The sequence below is a fragment of the Macaca thibetana genome, chromosome 8 (assembly GCF_024542745.1).
Source record: "Macaca thibetana thibetana isolate TM-01 chromosome 8, ASM2454274v1, whole genome shotgun sequence".
Classification (NCBI taxonomy): domain Eukaryota; kingdom Metazoa; phylum Chordata; class Mammalia; order Primates; family Cercopithecidae; genus Macaca; species Macaca thibetana.
The window spans coordinates 71,029,534-71,050,668 of NC_065585.1; the positions used below are offsets into that span (position 1 = coordinate 71,029,534).

At 38.8% G+C, this 21,135-nt stretch overlaps 1 protein-coding gene across 3 annotated transcripts in view; it reads left to right on the forward strand.

Moving 5' to 3' along the window:
- UBE2W (ubiquitin conjugating enzyme E2 W) overlaps positions 1-8,325 on the forward strand; it is a 77,654-nt gene extending 69,329 nt beyond the window's left edge. For all 3 annotated transcript variants that reach the window (XM_050802318.1, XM_050802320.1, XM_050802319.1), the window contains one exon: positions 397-8,325. In XM_050802318.1, coding sequence (XP_050658275.1) covers positions 397-410 — 14 coding nt within the window. In that variant the 3' untranslated portion in view covers positions 411-8,325. The remainder of the gene's footprint in view (positions 1-396) is intronic.
- The last annotated feature ends 12,810 nt before the right edge of the window (positions 8,326-21,135 follow it).

Sequence of the window (21,135 nt, forward strand, 5' to 3'; positions counted from 1 at the left end):
TATTCTGTGTTAAATAGCATGGCACTGTTGATCAGGAGTTTACGTCCTATCTCATTACAATGTGAACTTGTTGCCCATAAAATAATTCTCTTAAGATTAATACATCCTGAATATGTACTAACATGTCATATCAGTTTATTATTTTAAATAGAATGTACTAATAACATATCATTTTAAGGTTTGTGGGAACTATTTCTCTGAAAGAATAAAACTTAATTTATCACTGTATAATTGAACACAGATTACACTTTGTATTCACAGGTTTGGGGGAGGCAGATCAGACATGTAAACTGTGTACTTCTTGCTAATTGAAATTATTTCTACATTAAACAAACTTGTAGAATTTACTTATACATGCTTGACTTTTTAATTATCTTTTTTCTCCTTTTCTTAAAGATGATACTTGTTGATGCCACTGTTATCATCCTCCTAGCCAGAAGATAGTCCTACTGAGAAAATGAGCACTTTGATCATTCAGTCTTTGAACTTTAACCTTTGACTGGAAGTGACCTATAGGCAATGAAGACTACTTCCTTTTACTGCATTTTTACTTGTGTGCATTCTGGGCGCATGTTGATCGCTGGTTCAGTCCAGGCAACTGACATGCTTTTATTAGTCATACAGTATTAATGCAGGTGTCAGGAAACGTCAAATATAATTCCATTTTTTATTTTTATTTTTTTAAGCTTTTGGAAAAGCTCCAGGTCCTTATGTATTGTGCAATAACAATGACTTCCTTGGCGGTTTTGGTACGTTCATTGCCGGCAATGGACGTTGTAACAGGAAAAGTTTTCATTAACTCCTGCCACTCAATGATTAATGCATGATAGGGCCTATGAAATGAACTTGTCGGTTATAGTGGGAATATAAATAAAGTGAGGGATCCAACATTACTTTAAAAGTCACCCCAACTGTTTATATTTGGATTCTATGCACTGTGATCCTAAGGTTAACAGCATGAATTAACATGCGCCTTTAAAGGACTGTAATGAAAGATCATTGCGTATTTATTGAATTGTTTATATCTACTGTCAAGTTGTTTTGACATGGAAGATTTTCAAGTAACATTGGCAGAGAGGTACAGTATGTTATCCCTATGGTGAAAATAAATTCATTTGTTGTATATAGTTCCTCAATCTCTGAAGTAAAGGTATGAGTAATATAGGGTATGAATGGTTTAATCAAGGCTTTATTTTGGAAGTAAGAAAAATGGCAGTGATGATTAAATTGCTGCAGTCCATAATTTGGGCTTGTTATTTGTACATTAAAGATTTTTTCCAAGTAGGTTACACTCTGTTCACTTCCTGCTAGCCATCAGCATGAGCCCTACTGCCTAAACACTATTTCATTTATTTATGTTTGGAAAACCCGTAAACATTTTTGTTTGCAATCTTGTTTCTTTTATTATAAGTCAAGTTTGAATGTTACAGTACTTTTATTGAAAAACTTTTGTTAAGTTTTTTCTTGTAAATTTTCTTTACTTGTAAGTATCATCTTGTCCTTTAATCCTGTACCCTAAAATAAGAAATACATTTTTGACAGAGGCTTAATGTTTTAACAAAAGAGTGTGGACATTTTTATTTTAAAATTTAGGCAAAAATCGCTGTCAAATGGTTGCTTATTTGTCTCACACAGCCATATAGTTTTTCCTGGAGGGTTTTGTTTTGTTGTTGTTGAAAAGACTTTGCTTACAGTTAGATAAAATTTTCTACAGAAAAAAAATCGTTGAAAGGTCCAATTCTCAGTACCATGTGAGTTAATGATACTGCAACTAAGTTCTTTTTAAGAAGTGATTAATGTATTTTATAAATTACCTTTTCACATATGCAAAATCTGTTTCTACTACAGTGTTATTTTTACTAATGCCTTATTGTTGCACTCTTTTTGAAATATCCTGCAGTGAATATATGAATCAATTTGGGCTTAAAACTAAAAGCCAGTTGGCTGAAAGGTTTGAAATATGTACCCCAGTAAAACCATTCAATCAATAATTGGTAAATATTTTAAAATTGTTTTTAATCTGTATAGATGACATTTTGTAGCTTTGTACATGTTGTTAATTAAGGGCATATAATTTTACACTCTAAAAGTATAATTGCTGAACTCAGGGGTGGGTAGACTTCAAAAATATGTCTGCTATAGAAATAACTTGAAAAAAAAATTAAAACCATGGCCAGCCACCAAATTGTGGACACTGTTTATATACCGCTAGTTAACAATTACCACTTTTAAAAAATTATAAACATTTTTGTTCTGTCTTGACTAGATAAATATAAATTCTCACAGTGATCTCTGTCAGTTTTATTAGTTGACCTGTTTAACCAAGACAGAAAGTCTTTGAATTACTCAGAGTTTTAAACTGCTTTTAATATGAAAATTGCAGCTGTAAATTATGTATTTTCATATTTTACATAACTGCTCTACACTACCGTTTGACTTGATCTTTTTCTGGGGGTTGGGGAGAAATCTCTCTCCATATTGCTGGTTCTCTTACTAAAATGCTTTTATAAAGAAATGACCGGTGACATTTATTCACCAAAGGAATTAATATACTGGGTCAAAGATTAACAATGCTATACTATAGAGTAATAGGTCATATATAGCCTCAATTGAGTTTTTTATAACAATATTTTAACATACCTCTCTCTCTACATATAAATACCATAAACTAAAATGAAACAGAGGAAAGTAGAAGAAAATGAAATAATTTCGGTACATCTTACGGTTTAAAGAGAAGAAAATAAGGTGAAATATCCTAAAATATAGGAGCACAAACATTTAAAATTCATAATCAGGTTAACAACACTCTCTTGAAATTTAGGAATCATTGAAAACTCCTTGCACTTAAATTTAATTTATATGTTAGTTACATTATTAAAAGTCGTAGGACATTTATCTGAGTCATTGCTCTACAGAGCAATTAATGAATGGCTTGTAATAATAAAAAGAATATTTCTCTGTAATGCATTGTTGAAAGACAACCAGAATATCAAGAAAATGTATATAGGGATATGCTACTTGCCCCCTCCCTGCATTTCCTCGTGGGGCACTATTTGCTACATAGGCCTACAGAATTAGACTTTCATACTTAGAAGATAATGTACACTTTTCTTTTTTTATTTATTTATTTATTTATTTTTAGGCCATTCTTCTGGTTTGCCAAATTCTATTAAGACAGTAATACATTTGCTTCCTTATTTATGCATGCTTAGATCATGAACATGGTGCCCTCCCTTTTTTTTTTTTTTTTTTTTTTTTTTTTTTTTTGGTCAAGTAGGGATTAATGCCATAGGTTTTAAAGAGAAGGATTGTTTTCAGTTTTTAAGAGAATTTTTATAAAATACATTTTATGGTTGTTCTCTTAAGGAATTAATATTCACTTCTGAAGCACTTACTTGTAATATATAATTTATCATGTTAGCCAGCAGGGAAATAAAGCATTTTTAATCCCCAGAAGAAAGTGCTGGAAATAGCTTCTATATAGTCAACAGTTCACCTGGAGAAAGATCTTAATCCTTGTTGTTTTGACTAGGAATATCAATATTTGGTATAAAGTAACTAGAATAGTTTACTACTTTTTCCCTTATGAAATTTTAAATATATGCAAATATATACATCATTAGATTCCTGTGGTGGATAGTAATTTCTTCAGATTCTAAAACAGGTGTCTAGTGACTGCTTAATTGTTTCCAAGTTGCGTCAAAGATGAATTGGTAAATAATGGAAATGAGTAGTGATATGAAAATGGTTATGTAACTACATATTACTTGTTTCTGGTAATCAAGTCTTATTTTTTAAAAGCCTATTGTTTTTCAGAATTGAGATATTTAAACCTTGTTATAACTTCTTCCTAAAGATAGAAGAGAAGAGGAGGTACTGTGTGTTCAAAAATTTTTTTTAAATAAAGAATTCAGTGTCACTAGTTCTAAGCCTTTATGGTGACTGCTGCTTATATTTCTTGATCTCATGTTCATTAATTTTTTTGTACATATCTTAGCTGAATGCTTAAAATTTGCAATTGTTTGTAATTGTGTATGTAAATTGCTTTTCGATAAGAACTGAAGCTTAATCATATTACTTTCTGAGAATTCATTATCAAAATCAGCTACTATACTGTTCTGTGTTACAGTAATGCCCTTACTGCCTGTGCATGATTGAGGTCTGTGAAGAAGGTGTCTTTTAATCTGCACCAACTGGCCCCAATCCTCTTTGCAGTCTTTTCTAAATTTTTAAAAATCTGTCCTTTCTTTTTCTTCCTATTTTTCTGTCTCTTCCCACAGATGTTCAGTGTATCAGTCTTCCACAGTTTCCTTTTCTCACTTCTAATTTATTCTCTTTTTTTTTCCTGAAGTTAGGGAATCTACAGAAGGAAGATTATTAAAATTATGCCATGAATTTTTGAAAAATGTAAAATGGCTCTCCTACCTACAAATAAAATACATGGATTTCTGATACTAATTTCAGTTTGTCAGTAGATGGCTACATTTGTTGAATAATTGACTGCTTGGCAAATGAGCTGTTAGCTGTAATTAGTTCTTCACTACTAATATTAAGGAAATTTTGTTATTTTTGGATGAGGACTCTCCCAAAGCCAAATTATTGCCCAAGCAAATTATTTATTTTTCCATTTAAATTTCTAAGTCATTTTGAGATGTGGAATGATTATTATTTTTATTATTTATTTATTTATTTATTTATTTTTGAGACGGAGTCTTGTTCTGTCACCTGGGCTTTAGTGCAGTGGCACAATCTGGCTCATTTCAACCTCCGCCTCCTGGGTCTAAGCGATTCTCCTGCCTTGGCCTCCTGAGTGGCTGGGATTACAGGCATGCACTGCCACACCTGACTAATTTTTGTATTTTTAGTAGAGACAAGGTTTCACCATGTTGGCCAGGCTGGTGTCAAACTCCTGACTTCAAGCTGATCTGCCCACCTCAGCCTCCCAAAGTGTTGTGATTACAGGCATGACCCACTGCACCCAGCCTGGAATCATTTTTTAAAAATAATTTGTGGGAAACTTGCTTTCTCAACATAAATTGTGTGGGGGTTGTTTTTGTTTTTTGAGACAGGTTCTTTCTCTCTTGCCCAGGCTGGAGTGTGCAGTGGAACAATCATTGCAGCCTTGACCTTCTTGGCTCAAGCAATCCTCCTGCCTCCCGAGTAGCTGAGTCTACAGGTGTGTGCCACCATGCCTGAATGGATATGCAGTTTGTTTGTTTTTTTTCTGTTTTTTGTTTTTTCTTTAAGACACGAGGTCTCACCGTGTTGCCCAGGCTGATCTTGAATTCCTGGGCTCAGGCATTCCTCCTGCCTCAGCCTCCCAAAGTGCTGGGATTACAGATGCAAGCCACCATGCCTCATCTGTTTGCTGATTTAAGACAGGTTTATGTGCATTATTATCTTTAGAGGCACGTAGAATCTAGACATATACTTGAAACTTGGCTCTCTATCCTGAAAGTTGAAGTTAGAGTTCTTTGATCCTGGTGAGATGTTAATTGTAATTTTAATTTTCACATGTTAATATTGTGACTTATATTTTGTGATGAGTCTCTAAAATGATTAAATGACTTATTTTTTTTATGAAAAATTTTTTGTTAATAAAATATCAGAGTATTTTGAGTATGTGGAAAGAATGCCTGAATAGAAGCTGATCTATCTTAACATACCTCAATAACTCCAGTTTTAATATGGTGAGTGAGGAGTTGACTGGGAAAAGGAGAGATCCAGTTCTTGTTCTAGTCCTTGGCACATACACTCTCTGGGTTTTGAGAAAAGGATGGTCCTACCACAGTTCTAAGTTGTTTTCTCAAAGGCAAAAACATGATTTTGAAATGGCATCACTTGTCAGATTTTCTGGTATGTGGAAAGATTGAATAATCCTGCATCTTTTGAAGCCTGAAATCTACCATAAGGAACTTGGTAAATTTTGTCAGATACCATGAAAATGCACCTCTTCATAGTTAACCACAGATTGTATATGTAAAGGCAAATTGGTGATCAGGCTCAAGGTAAAATAATTATTTGAATGGATTATTGGGTTGATTAGTAGCCAAAAACTAAATGCATGTTCAGGTCAAAATGAATTTGTTCATTTTAGTTGGTACCATTTTCCTTTTATTATTCAGAACTACAGATTGTGCATTTTATTAATAGGAATGAAAGCTCATGCTTACGGATTTGAGTAGGGTGGATGTATATATTTTATAAATTCAAGTTGCAAAATATGTAAAGTCACTACTTTTTAAATAGAATATAAATGTTAAAACAGACAAATCTATGTTATATATTTTTTAATACATATATCAGACTTGTTAGTTGAATGCAGATTACTTTGTGTGCTTTATGGAATTTCATAACTTTTAATAATAAAGCAGTTGTCACTGGATTTTTTTCTGTAGACTTGAATACTAAATGGGATAGATACCAGACCTCTTTTTGGTTTATGATGTGAAACTTCATTTGTACAGTAGTTTCTCTTCACAAAAGACTGAATTTTAAAGGATTATAGAAACAGGAACATGTCCATTTCCAAAATGAGTGCAACAGAATGAAGATAGTCACTCAAACCATCTATTTAACACATCATCTTTATGTAATATGTAGCTAGTTTTAGTGTTTATGTTTTAATAAGTCCCAATTAAAGACTGAGCGTTTTCAGAGAAGATGGAAATGGAGACCCAGGCACTTGTTTAGAGTTATCGTGAGTCCGATGTTTCTGAACTTCAAGTTGTACAATTAAGGACATACTGTAAGAACTTCTGGATGCTTTCTGGAGTATACAAACAGATCAACTAATGACTTAAATGAGTGACTCTTGAAGCTGCAAGAAGAGGAAGGAAATAACCACAAGAAGGGGCTATCTCAGCGTCTGTTATTTCTGACAGGAAGAATTAAATATGCTCTGCTGGTAATTTCTAAGTGTTCTTTTCTACAGGGGATCTGCTTGCCTCAGGAGCACCTTAATCCTCATTGAGGCAGCCATTCTGCCATAAAAATGATCATGTTTCAAACTGTTCCTGCCGTCCTACACAACTATGTTAGTAGATGGTTAGATAAATATATGAACCATCTTCTTTTGTACTTTGATGGTGCCCTTTTCCTTTATTATAATCCTTAAAGTAATTTCTACTTTCCATAGTAGGATTTGACTTTTCTCCACTACTTTAAGCTACTCTGGATAAGTGATTCTGTTTATGTCCTCCCTATATTTCTCACTGATTTTCACACTAACATAACACATAACAAAGTTAAACATAAGCTAAATTGAAGGATCAAGTGACACAGCTAAGAGTTTTGTGTACTTGGATAATAAAGCTCAAAGCCACAGTGGTTATCTGTCCTGTTGGGAGCCCCTTTCAACCAGTTTTTTTAGTTGCCTGTGAGATTTATTTTTAATGTTTGCCTGCGTGATGCAGAATACATAAGTGGGAATCCCTACACCCTTTACAGTTAAGTGGATTATGGAAATAATAAGGAAAGTTTATCCCAAGATAGGAAGTATCTTCTCATGTGTGTACCTGGCCTTCAAGGACTTAATGTGGGTGAATATATATCATCAGACAAGATCCTAATATAGATGGCTGTATCCTGCAGATAGCCAATTCAACATTAAAATTTTATGTCTCCATATTCACCCCAATGAAAACATATTTCTTTTATCCTGCTATAATTTAATGACATTCCCATCCAACCTAGTTAACCAAGCAGTGATACTCAGTAGTCCTCTCCTTGCATTTTTCAAGTCCTGTTGAGTGTAACCTTAAAATGTCTCTGAGATTTCTACCTTCTCTCCAGTCTCGTTACCATTAGGGCCTTTCACTACCTGGCCTTGGTGTCCCTAGGCTGCTCTTCAGCCATCCACAAACCTTGTTTCATAAGCAGTAGCAATGCAACCCTCCACTGTCCTCTGCTAATGTTCTTCCCTGTTGCTAGACTGTTCATGATCTGCATTTCTACCTGAAAGGTCTAGTTTTCAAAGGTAGCTGAAAGGTTGTCATCCATGTCCTTTCTTCTCTCCCTACCAGTCATCTATCCTGAACTTTTTAACAGTAGGGACAGTGTGGCAATTGTGTTTGTGTCCCCAGCACATAGCACACAGTACCTAGTATACAGTACCTGTAGCACATAGGCATTTAATAAGTGTGTATTGAATTAACTTGGTTATACTTGTATTTTTATCCTAGCTTTCTCAAAGAAACTTAGGTGGTAGCTATTTTGAAACATACATCAAGAAGCACCACCTGAGTAAAATGTTATAGCAGAACCCTGCTCTTTCTATCCCAGAGAGTTTGAGAAAATTACTTTTAAATAAATCATTAATCATTCCTCATTGGTTTTGGCTTCTTTTTTATAGGTGTTTCTCATATCTTTATCTCAGGCAAATTGCTTGTCACAAATTAATTGTTTTAAACTAAATACATCTCAGGAACCATAAAATCATAAAGGTAAACCTGACATAAAGTTAAAAACCAACATTAAGCAGATAATTATTGTGTACCTTTCATGTGCCAAGAAGGATGGCAGATAAAGTATATATCTTCAAAGGGCTTATGTAATAAGGGGGATAATAAATAGAAAAACATATCATAAAATGTTACAAGCCTTAAGAGGTGCAGATAGTTTCTGATTATCACAGAAACATGTCTGCCAAAAGTACTGTAACGCATAAAGATAGACGGGCCAGGCACAGTGGCTCACGCCTGTAATCCCAGCACTTTGGGCGAGTGGATCGCAAGGTCAGGAGCTTGAGACCAGCCTGGCCAACATGGTGAAACCCCGTCTCTACTAAAAATACAAAAATTAATGGCGTCTGTAATCCCAGCTACTTGGGAGACTGAGGCAGGAGAATAGCTTGAATCCGGGAGGCAGAGGTTGCAGTGAATTAAGATCACGCCATTGCACTCCAGTCTGGGACAGCGAGACTCCATCTCCAAAAAAAAAAAAAAAAGACACAGGGGACTCCAAAAGGGAGTGGGGGATAGGTGCCAGGGTTGGAAAAACTACCCATTGGGTACTGTGTTAGCTATTTGGGCAATGGGTTCAATAGAGCCCAAACCCCCAGCATTAGGCAGTAGGTCTGTGTAATCAACCTGCACGTGTACCCTCTGAATTTGTTTTCTTTAATACCGTCATGGGCCAGGCATGGTGGCTCACACGTGTAATCCCAGCACTTTGGGAGGTCAAGGCAGGTGGGTCATTGAGGCCAGGAGGTCGAGACAAGCCTGGCCAACATGGAGAAACCCCATCTTTACTAAAAATACAAAAAAGCTGGGCATGGTGTCACATACCTGTAATCCCACTGTTTGGGAGGCTTAGGCACAAGAATCACTTGAACCTGGGAGGCAGAAGTTTCAGTGAGCTGAGACCATGCACCGCACTCCAGCCTGGGTGACAGCGAAACTCCATTTCAAAAAAATAAACATACTGTCATGATCTGAAAAATGTAAACTTTGTAGATGAGTTTCAGGGAAGAACAGAGTTCCCAAGTACAAAATGCTAGGACAGGAGAGGAATTTGCATGAAGATCAGTACAAAGGACTGTGTGACTGATTGAGGGTGAGCAGGGTATTTGGGATGATGTAGGTCCTTGTGAGTCAGGGTAAGACTGAAGTTATTTGGTCCTTCAGTTTCCACTAGCTGAGAGATGAGCCCAGCAACTAAGAGTTACTTTTGTCCTCCGGGAATTTATCAATTGGGAAGAAATAGTTATGAAACTAAGCCACTGTGTGGGCAATATCACAAGGATAGTTGCCCAGGATATGCCTAAAACAAGGAGCCTGCACTACTACCCCAGCATCCCACCCACCAAGAAATAATTTAAAGCTAGACCCAATGGGTCTACTTCATAGTAAAGATCAGCTAAGTAAACCAGCCATGATTCGGATTTGCACCCACTCTAGGGTGGTTCAGGGAATGTCAAGCCTTGGACTTGGATTAAGGTGTGGTCCCTGACTGGCAGTGTCCTCAGGAGATGACATGCGGAAGCAAATGAAAATCCTCTCTGGAGGAAGATACTTTCTTCCTAGGACATAAAGTTATCACATTCTAGGAAATAAGACACCATGATAAACAACCAGCAGAAACAATATAAACAGATCTAGAAAGCATTAGAGGAGTTTGACATGATCTGATGGGGTTTGCTGATCTGCCTGGCATAACTTGGGATCTTCTGAAGAATGAGAACCTATCTTGTTTGTCTTTATACTCATTTAAATATTGAATGCCTACTGAGTCTCAAGGAACTATGATCAGGCAGGGAAGGCAGACAGGTAATTGAAATACAGTTTGACACTTGGTGTCCTGGGGTAATCACAGAGTGCTGGGTGAGCATCAAGGCCGGAAAAATCAACACAGGGAGTCCAAGAAAGAATTCAGGGAATGTGATGAAATGCAGGATGAGTATTTGCCAGTTAAAGGTGGGAGAGTGAAGATGAGGGCATGTATAAGCACACACTGCAAAGGCCCAGGTATGAGAAAGAACAGTGGTGGGAGCATTGAATTAGAATGGTAAAAAAACCATGTTATGGCCAGGTGAAGTGGCTCATGCCTGTAATCCCAACACTTTGGGAGGCCAAGGCAAGCGGATCACCTGAGGTCAGGAGTTTGAGACCAGCCTAGCCAACAGGGTGAAACTCGTCTCTACTAAAACACAAAAATTAACCAGGCCGGTGGCACGTGCCTGTAATCCCAGCTACTCGGGAGGCTGAGGCAGGAGAATCGCTTGAACCAGGAGACAAAGGTTGCAGTGAGCCGAGATCGCACCACTGCACTCCAGCCTGGGCAACAGAGCAAGCCTCCATCTCAAAAACAAAAATCATGTTATAAAGTTTTGACTTAATATTGTGGGCAAAGGGACTGGTGGAATGAGATTTGCACTTTGGAAAAATTACCTTGGCCTTGGCTGTAGTCTGGAGAATGGATTGGAAGAGTCACAGAGCTGGGAATGTGGGGATGGGAGCAGAACCCAAGAGGCTTTTTCAGTAATCCAGACAAAGGATGATGGCTTGAATTGATTATAATATGAACTATTGGAATAAAGACAGACATAATGGAACAGAATAGAGAGTCCAGAAATACGGCCAACTGATTTTCAAAAAAAGATGCCCAGGCACTTCTGGGTGAAACAACAGTCCATCCAGCGAAAGGCATTAGAACATTTGGACAGCCATATGCAAAAAGCAAAAATCTTACCTAACACTATATACAGAATTAGCCCAAAATCAATCATAGACCTAAATTGAGAGCAAAAATAATAAAACTTCAAAAAGGAGAAAATCTGAGGTCTTGGATTTGACAAAGATTTCTTAACTATGACACAAACTCTAAAAGAATGAGTTGGACTCATCAAAATGTAAAACGGATTCTTCAAAAGACAAACTATAAAAACAAGACAATATCTTTGCAAATTATGTTGATATATCTGATAAAGGATCCATTTATAATTTTTTAAGAACTTAAAATTCAATAACAAAACCCAATGAAGTAATGGACAATTTTGTTTTTTTTACACGAACTGATATGTAACCAAAGAGAATATAGGAATGGCAAACACGTGGAGCACTGCTCAACACCCTTAGTCCTTAGCAAAATACAAATAAAAACAATGATAAAAACGATGAGATCCTACTACACACCAACTGCATTGACCATACCAAGTTTTGGCAAGGATGTGGAGCAATGGAAACTCTCCTACACTGCAGGTGGGAATTTAGAATTGTATAACCACTTTGGAAAATAATTTGGCAGTTTCTTTAAAAGTTATGCACATACCTACTATACAAATCAGCCATTTCACACCTAGCTATTTGCCCAAGAGAAAACATATGTCCACAAAGCGCCTTGTACACTAATGTTTATATGAAACAGAAAACATTTTGTGTTTTATGTAATCTGCCCAAACTAGAAACATCCCAAATGCCCATCAATAGGTGAACAGATAAGCAACTCTCCATACAAGGGAATAATTCAGCAATAAAATAGGAACAAACTATTGATACATGTAATGAAGTTGATGAATCCTGATAAATCTTGGTTATGCTGAGTGAATATAGCCAGGCCAAAAAGCATACATCCTGTATGGCTTTATTTACATAAAATTCTAGAAAACGCATCCTTAGTTACAGTGACAGAATTCGATAAATGTTCGCATAGGGAAATGGGACGGCGGGAAGGGGAGATTACAAAGGGGAAGAAACAAACTTTTGGGAATGATACATATGTTCATTATCTTGATTGTCTTGGTTTCACAGATGTATATGTCAAATTCATCAAATTATACACTTTATTTGTAGATTATTGTACATTATACCTCAATTTAAAAAAAAAATTGGCTAGGCACGGTGGCTCATGCCTGTAATCCCAGCACTTTGGGAGGCCAAGGCAGGCAGATCACGAGGGCAAGAGATCGAGACCATCCTGGCCAGCATGGTGAAACACCGTCTCTACTAAAAATACAAAAAAAATTAGCCTGGCCTAGTGGCACATGCCTGTAGTTCCAGCTACTCAGGAGGCTGAGGCAGAAGAATCACTTGAACCCAGGAGGGGGAGGTTGCAGTGAGCCGAGATCATGTCACTGCACTCCAGCCTGGCAACAGAGCAAGAGTCTGTCTTTAAAAAAAAAAAATTAGGAGGCTTTTAGTAATAAAGACAGGATGATGATGGCTTGAAATAGGGTGTGAGAAAATGGACAAATTCAGCCATAATCAAATTGCCCAAATTCACACACTTTAAATGTGATGGAGCTAGAATTTAAAACCTGAGTCTAGCCTGGGCAACATGGTGAAACTCCACGTCTGCAAAAATATAAAAATTAGCTAGGCATGGTGGTGTGCACCTGTGGTCCCAACTACTTGGGAGGCTGGGATGGGAAGATCACTGCACTCCAGCCTGGATGACAGAGCGAGACTGTTTAAAAATCAAACAAACAAACAAACAAAAAACCCAAACCTGAGTCTGACAAATTCCAAAATCCATGCTCAAAGTCAGTACATTTATACTTGAGATAACCACTATGTTGAGGATGATAGTTTTCACCAAAGAACAAAGTGAAGAAGCAGGTTTGGGAGAAAAGGAGGTGTGCTTACATTCCCCCATTGTACTGAGTATGGTAGCTTATACAGTCAATTAGTAAGTGGAGATGGGAGCTGAAGTTTTTAGGCAGCAATGATATTGAAATATTTAGTGTGATGATTTTACTCAGTTTGTGGGTTAATTGCCCATTAACTGATTGCTGGAAAATAATTTAATGCTTTTTTTTTTTGAAACCAAAAAGAGACTTGGGAGACGGAGGTTGCATTGTGCCACTGCACTCCAACCTGGAGAAAGAGTGACATCCTGTCTCAAAAAAATAAATAAATAATTTTTTTTCCCAGAACTGAAATCTGCCTTCATACTATCTATTACAGATTGAATCGTGTCCTCCAATAAGATGTGTTGAAGTCTTAACTCCCAGTACCTCAAATTGTGACCCTATTTGGAAATAGAGTCATTGCAGATGTCATTAGTTGAGGTGAGGTCATACCGAAGTAGAGTGTGGCCTTAATCCAATAGAATTGGTGTCCTAAGAATTGGAGAAGAGACTCACACACACAGTGGAGAAGACCATGTAGTCGACCATGTAGTCATGGAGTCATGTATCAACAAGCCAGTGAATGCCAGGGATTGCTGGGAACATCAGAGGCTGGAAGAAGCAGGGAAAGGTTCTTCCCTGGAGCTGTGGGAGAGAACGTGATTCTGCTGACACCTTGATCATGGATTTCCAGCCTCCAGAAATGTGAAACAATAAATGTTTGGTTTCTTTTAAGCCATCCAGTTTCAATTACTTTGTTACAGCAGCCCTAACAAACACACACGCACTATCTCTTTTTTCTACTTCTGTCTTCTGGAGACACGGAATAAGTCCTGGTTTCTTTTCCAGATATTTGCAGGTGTTTTGAGAACATATTTCAAGAACATATTTCATGACACAGTGAGGAAAACATCTCCTTTACTGGTTTTTAATGAGATACATTTTCAGATCCTTGGAATGCATTCAGAGCCATTGGAGGTCATGCTGCCCTAAGTAAATCACTGTCACCGAGGAAGGGCAGTTTGTTTACAAACACCCAGATTCCAGATATGAAATGTTTTATCTCAAACACTATTGGAAAAAAATTATAATCTAAAATGATGATTAATTAAAACAACTCAGATCCTTGCATTATTCTTTTGTAGGGTCAAGATTTTCAAAGATGCTTTAAAGTGTAGTAACCAGAACTGATCTTACCACTTCAAATAGTCTAAGATACAAAAGAGAATAGAACTTGCTCTGTGGTTTAGGGCAAGGATTTTCAAGCTGTTTCTCAGAGCTCTAGGAGTTTCTTGCAGTTACCTCAGGGGCACATGTGACTGTATTTCATATTGATATTCTATAGATGTTTGCATTAAGAGAAAGTGTTTGCTGTTGAAAACAAGCTTGAAAAACATTTTTTTCTTTTCTTTCTTTCTTTTTTTTTTTTTTTTTGAGATAGAGTTTTACTCTTGTCACCCAGGCTGGAGTGCAGTGGTGCCATCTCGGCTCACTGCATCCTTCACCTCCCGGGTTCAAGCAATTCTCCTGCCTCAGCCTCCCGAGTAGCTGGGATTATAGGCGCCCACCACCATGCCCAGCTGAGTTTTTTACTTTTAGTACAGATGAGATTTTGCCATGTTGGCCAGGCTGATCTCCAACTCCTGACCTCAGGTGATCCACCTACCTCGGCTTCCCACAGTGCTGGGATTACAGGCGTAAGCCACTGTGCCCGGCCTGTCTGGCTAATATTTTAATTTATTTGTAGAGGCAAGGATCTCACTGTGTTGCCCAGGCTTGAATTCACATTTTTTGGCAGCCACATCACACAAGATTTTGATTGGTAAAAGCCACATCTTTTGTGTTTGTTATATCTGTGTACATAGTTTTGTTTTTGTTTGTTTATTTGTTTTGGTCCCAAGTAAAGTATGATATTCCTATAAGATGTCATCTCACACCAGGCATGGAGGTCCATGCCTGTAGTTCCAGCTACTCAGGACGTTAAAGCCATGGGATAGCTTGAGGCCAGGAGTTTGAGGCCACTGTGTGCTATGATGGAGCCTGTGAATAGCCACTGCACTCCTGCCTGGCAACATAGCGAGATCTTGTCTACAATAAAAAGATTTCATCTGATTTGGTTTTACCCTTCTATTGAGACTTTTTGTTTGTTGGTTTTGTTTTCTTTCTTTTTTTTTTTTTCTGACCCTGTATCCAATAGTGTTTAGTTTTCTTATTCTATCATGCAAAATATTAGCTCTCCCTCTTGCTCCCTCTTGATTAATATCACATCTAAGCATTTGTTCTACATCTTTTCAGTGTGTGGGTTTTTTTTTTTTTTTTTTTTTTTTTGAGACAGAGTCTCAATCTGTTGCCCAGGCTGGAGTGCAGTGGCGCAATCTCGGCTCACTGCAAATTCTGTCTCCCGGGTTCAAGCAATTCTCCTGCCTCAGCCTCCCGAGTAACTGGGACTACAGGCATGTGCCACCATGTCTGAATAGTTTTGTATTTTTAGTAGAGATGGAGTTTCTCCATGTTGATCAGGCTGGTCTTGAACTCCCAACCTCAGGTGATCCACCTGCCTCGCCCTCCCTGCCCTCCCAAAGTGCTGGGATTACAGGCGTGAGCCACTGCACCCGGCTGAGACAGGGTCTTGCTCTGTCACCCAGGCTGGAGTGCAGTGGCGTGATCTCGGCTCACTGCAACCTCTGCCTCCTGGGTTCAAGTGATTCTCCTGCCTCAGCCTCCCAAGTAGCTGGGATTACAGGCATGCACCACGTCTGGTTAATTTTTGTATTTTTAGTAGAGACAGGGTTTTGCCATGTTGGCAGGCCTCAAACTCCTGACCTTAGGTGATCCACCTGCCTTGCCTTTTCAGTGTTTAAAAGCAAAGTAAAGACATAAGCCTACAGCATACCATTTATTATCTCATTTAGCGTCTTCAGCTCAGGATATTATTTAAGCATTGTAACTGCTATCAAACATCATGCTACTATCACTCGAGTTATCTTTCTATAAGGTAGCCCCCCTTATTCACAGTTTTGATTCTCGTATTTTCAGTTGTCCACAGTCAAAAATAGGTCCAAAAATAGGTGAATACAATACAATAAAATATTTTGAGACAGAGAGAGACCACATTCACATAACTTTTATTATAGTATATAGTTGTAATTGGCCTATTTTATTATTAGTGATGATTGTTCATCTCTTACTGTGCCTAATTTAGAAGTTAAACCTTACCATAGGTTTGTCTATGTAGGAAAAAGCATAGTATATAAGGGATTTGGTACTCTTGGCAGTTTCGGCAATTCACTGAGCATTTTGGAACGTATCCCCCGTGGATAAGAGGGAACTGCTATATAAGTTTATCAAAGAAAGGAGATACTGGTTGTTCTGGTGTGACTTGTTTTTGGTGAGTTCAAGCAGGTTCCAAATAGTCATTCCTTTGGTTTCTATTTGAATTAGTGAATTCCACACGTATTGTTTTCCATTTTCTGGTCTGTTGAAATACACAAATTCTAGTCTAAGAAAAAAGTGTCTTGAGTGAGTATGAGGCGGTTACAGCAGCTGTGGGGACCTGCCGTGCCCTGCCTCCATGAAAGAACTTGCTGGAAAGCTGCAGGCAGTGTGGCAGCAGCTGTGGGACCTGCCTCAGTTTCAGAGCCATGGCCACACTTCTTCCACACAGCCCTCAGCCAATGACTGAGCATGGTGGGGGCCTGGCCATTTCTGCTGAGGATGGCACTTCTCTAACACGTAATCCTTGCTCTAAACCTCCACATTGGCTGGCGAGAACTTGTCAGAACTGCCTCCCAGTCCAAAGCTCTGTCTGCCCAAATTTGCCTCTTCTTTACCTTCCCAGGTTTCAGATCTGCATCATTGTTTGGTTTTCTCAGCCCAATCCTCTTCCTCTGTTTTTCACAAACTTACTCCCCTAACAAACCTCTTGCCCTCCTAACTCCAGTGTCTGCTTCCTGGAGGACCCAAATCAACACAGTTGGCACTGGGTGTGGTGCAAGAAGAAGGTACTAAATGGGACATTGAGACCTAACCACTCACTGTCTGTCAGACAGTGAGGACTCCATTCCAGATGGCATGTTTTTAATTACAAACTTCTATATCGAGCTGAGATGAAGCAACAGGGACTGGATTTAAAGAACTAAAAAGCCTGAAAGAACTAACAACTCAGATGAAATACATGAAACAATAGTTTTCAAAACATTGGCTAGCAAGCAAAAAAGGGCATCAGTCACTGAAAGAAGGAAAACAGATGGAGTGAGCCCTACACCGGCCCCAGCTCCCTGCCTGGACAATGCTCCCGACTGCTGGAGCGCAGGGAAGCAGGCATAGCCCAGCCATCCTCCTGACCTGGGGAGACAAAGCCGGAAGTCCAGGGAGGCCCAGGGTGACTGAAGTCCTCAGGTCGGAGTACTAAAGAGGAGAGGGCTTTGTAGAGAGAAGGCCCCAGGTATCTCAGAGGGCAGCCAGTGCGGCTTCAGCATGTGCGGGAGCTGTGAAGCTGAGGAAGGAACCACCCAAAATGAGCGATAGGCAGAGATCACACAAAGCTGGGAAGAGCTTGTGTTCCCTCCAGCCAGAGTGCAAAACCGCTCAGTTCAAGGGGCATAAGGTGGAATATTCAGAAAGCATTGCCTATTATTGAGGAAAAATTAATCCTTAATGAATTCTCTAAAAAAACCTAAAAAGCAAGTCTCAAGAGGATTACTCTTTCCACATAACCAGACTACATTGCAGAACAAAGCTCTAGAATATTTCTAACAAGTATTTTATGTATATAATATATAGATAATTATATATAAATTCATATATGTATGTGTGTATATATATGAACTTAGCACCCAACATTCCAGCTGATGTCACATTATCTACATTGGGATCCTTTTGTCCTAGAAGGGTGTTGTGGGTTGAACTGTGTGCCCTTCAGATTTGAAGTGAGATGCCTTCTCCATTAGTCCGTGTGGTCCCTGGCTATGCCCTTCAATTTCGTGTGTACCTAGTACCTCAGAATGTGATCTTATTTGGAGACAAAGTCTTTACAGAGTTAGTCAAGTTATTATGAAGTCATTAGAACAGGCTTAATGCAATGGGACTGGTATTCTTTCTTTTTTGGGTGGGGGGACAGGGTCTTGCTCTGTCACCCATGCTGGAGTACAGTGGCACAATCTGGGCTCAGTGCAGCCTTCGACTCCCGGGCTCCAGCAATCCTCCCACCTCAGCCTCACTGATAGCTGAGACTACAGGTGCGCATCACCATGCCTGGTTAATTTTTTTTGTAGAGATGGGGTTTTGCCATGTCACCCAGGCTGGTCTTGAACTCCTGGACTCAAGTGATCCACCCACCTCAGGCTCTCAAAGTTCTGGGACTACAGGCATTAGCTACCATACCCAGCCTGGTGTTCTTACAAACGGGGAAATTTGGATACAGAGACACACACAAAGGGAAGAAGATGTGAAGATACAGGAAGAATGTGAAGATAGTCATCTATAAACCAAAGAGAGGCTTGGGACAGACCCTACCCTCTCAGTCTTCACAGGAAACCAACCCTGCCCACACCTTGATCTTGGACTTCTAGCTTCCAGAGCTGTGAGAAAATAAGTGTCTGTCGTTTAAGCCATCCAGTTTGTGGTACTTTATTACACAAACTAGTATAAACAACCCTAGTAAACTAGTACAAATGGCATGCAATTCATTCTCACTGGAATAACACGCTCTGTCATTCTCACTGGAATAACACTCTCTGGGTGTTGGTTTACCTTTTCTGCCTGCAAAGTCTATCAGCCAGCATCACTGTCGGGGGTCTTATGCGGTGCCTGATTCACAGGCATGGATCCCACACCACAGAGCATCTGACCAGGAGACCTACTTCACAGCACAACTCCGGAGGTCACGTGGCCTATCACACAGCACCACCCAAAGTAATCAGCCTGAAAGAACATTAGCACTGCTTACTGGAGGAACAGCTGACTTGTCGGTTTGGAAGCGACACTCTCCAAAGATGGGTGCCATCTTCCGAGATGCTGTATTTGCACTTGACTCACAGGCCTATTTATGGGGCGTTGTTTCTAAGAGGAAGACTATATGGGTCCTGGAACAATGGCCCCCATCCAAGGGGTTCCATTCTTGACAGGTAACACCGCAAGAGTCCCATTGAGGCTGGGTGTGGTGGCTCATGCCTGTGATCCCAGCACTTTGGGAGGCTGAGCCGGGTGGATCATTTGAGGTCAGGAGTTCGAGACCAGCCTGGCCAACATAGTGAAACCTCATCTCTACTAAATATATAAAAAAAAAAAAAAAAAAAAAAATTAGCCGGGCATGGTGGTACACGCTTGTAATCCCAGCAACTTGAGAAGCTGAGGCAGGAGAATTGCTTAAACCTGGGAGGCGGAGGTTGCAGTGAGCCAAGATTGTGCCACTGCACTCCAGCCTGGGCAACAATGCAAGATTCTGTCTCAAAAAAAAAAAAAAAAAAAAAAAAAGAGTCCCATTGAACTCTAAATTATTGCTACTGTCTTAGTACTTGGATTCCTGTGTCCAGAAGCAGGCCGTAAAGAAGGTCATCTTGGTAGGCACAACTGACCCTGATTTCCAGTTCAACCATTCAGAACAGACCACTCAAGGCAATTTCTTACGGATTTAGACTAGAATACATTCTAATTTTGTTTGAATGTATTTTTTTCCTAAGAAGCAATGTTAAAGACCTTTAGTGATAATTCCTAACTGTGAACGTAGTTTCTAGAACAGAAAAGAATTTCTTGGAAAACATTGCCTTCTGTAGTACATGAGAAGAATTGAGTGTCAATACATATAACTCGATAGGAGCAAAAATAACAATACTTCTGGAAATTTGACTTAAGTCATGGAAATTTACTTGATTTGGGGCTTGAAGTAAGCAATATGTCTTTCTGCTTTTATCCGCAGTTGCTTGCATGTTTCCTGTTATAAATGTTTGTCTAATGATGAAACCAACAAAAGTTCTGAACCTTAAGTTCAAATATCAAATTCCCATTTATTCTCATTTCGGTGTTCCTAAAATTATACCTCTAGCTCAAATTTTTAGATGGCCAAAGTGTTTGCTTTATTCACAAAGTTAAAGAGAGCCTTTCAGGAGCTCAAAGCAAGGAGATACTGTTTTACATCCCTGTCTCTTCAGGAAAAGAATTATGACTTTGTTAAATAGAGCATTGCTGAGTGTTGGATCAATTCAACTCAATCTCTTTCCAGTGAGCTTTGGAAGGAGGCCAGACTTCATACTTTAGGGGAATGAAACTCCCCCAGCTGATTCTGATCCAGACCCAGGTTTGAGAATAACTGTTTAACTCACTTCCAAGTTTCTTAGGATACAAGTAATATTTCTCTTTCCAACATAAATCAAGGAGGTCAGAAGACAAAAGTGATTTTCAGCTATAACTCAGCATAAGGAATGTCAATAGTTTTTGGGGAGAATACAGCAAAGCAATAACAGCACAGTTTATACATTTTATTCTCTTGCAGAAAGAGGGGAAGTAAGTTAAGCAACTAATGAAAAATTAAGGGGAAATATGATTTCTATTTAGAATAAAGATGGTATTTTACTGACAGAACTGTTTTGAGATCAGTGGCAAAATCTTCCTAGTTTTCAAAAAGAAATTTCAGGTTACAGTACACTTTAAAAAAAAAAAATCAGACAGTCTCACTCTGGCAGCTGAGCGCAGCAGCACGATCACACTCACTGCAGCCTCCACTTCCTGAGCTCTAGGAATACACATATTTGTAATGTTCCTAAACATCCACCTGTTTCTCCACATTTCACGCGGGACCCACTTTGTATTAGGCCTATTATGGGTTACAAATAGAACTAATGTAAACTAAAAGAGAGTTGCTGGTGTATAAAACCAGAGAGTTTAGAGGTGGGATTGGCTTCAGAACAGCTGGAGGCAGGAGCTCAAAGAAGGTCACCAGGCTCTGGCTCCCACTCCCAGCTCTGCTTCGCTGTATTCTATATACAGAGCCTCCAGAAATGGTGGCCAAGAGTGTCCCTGATAACTCTATCTTCTCAGCCTAGCAACTCAGAAAACAAACATCTCTTTCCCAG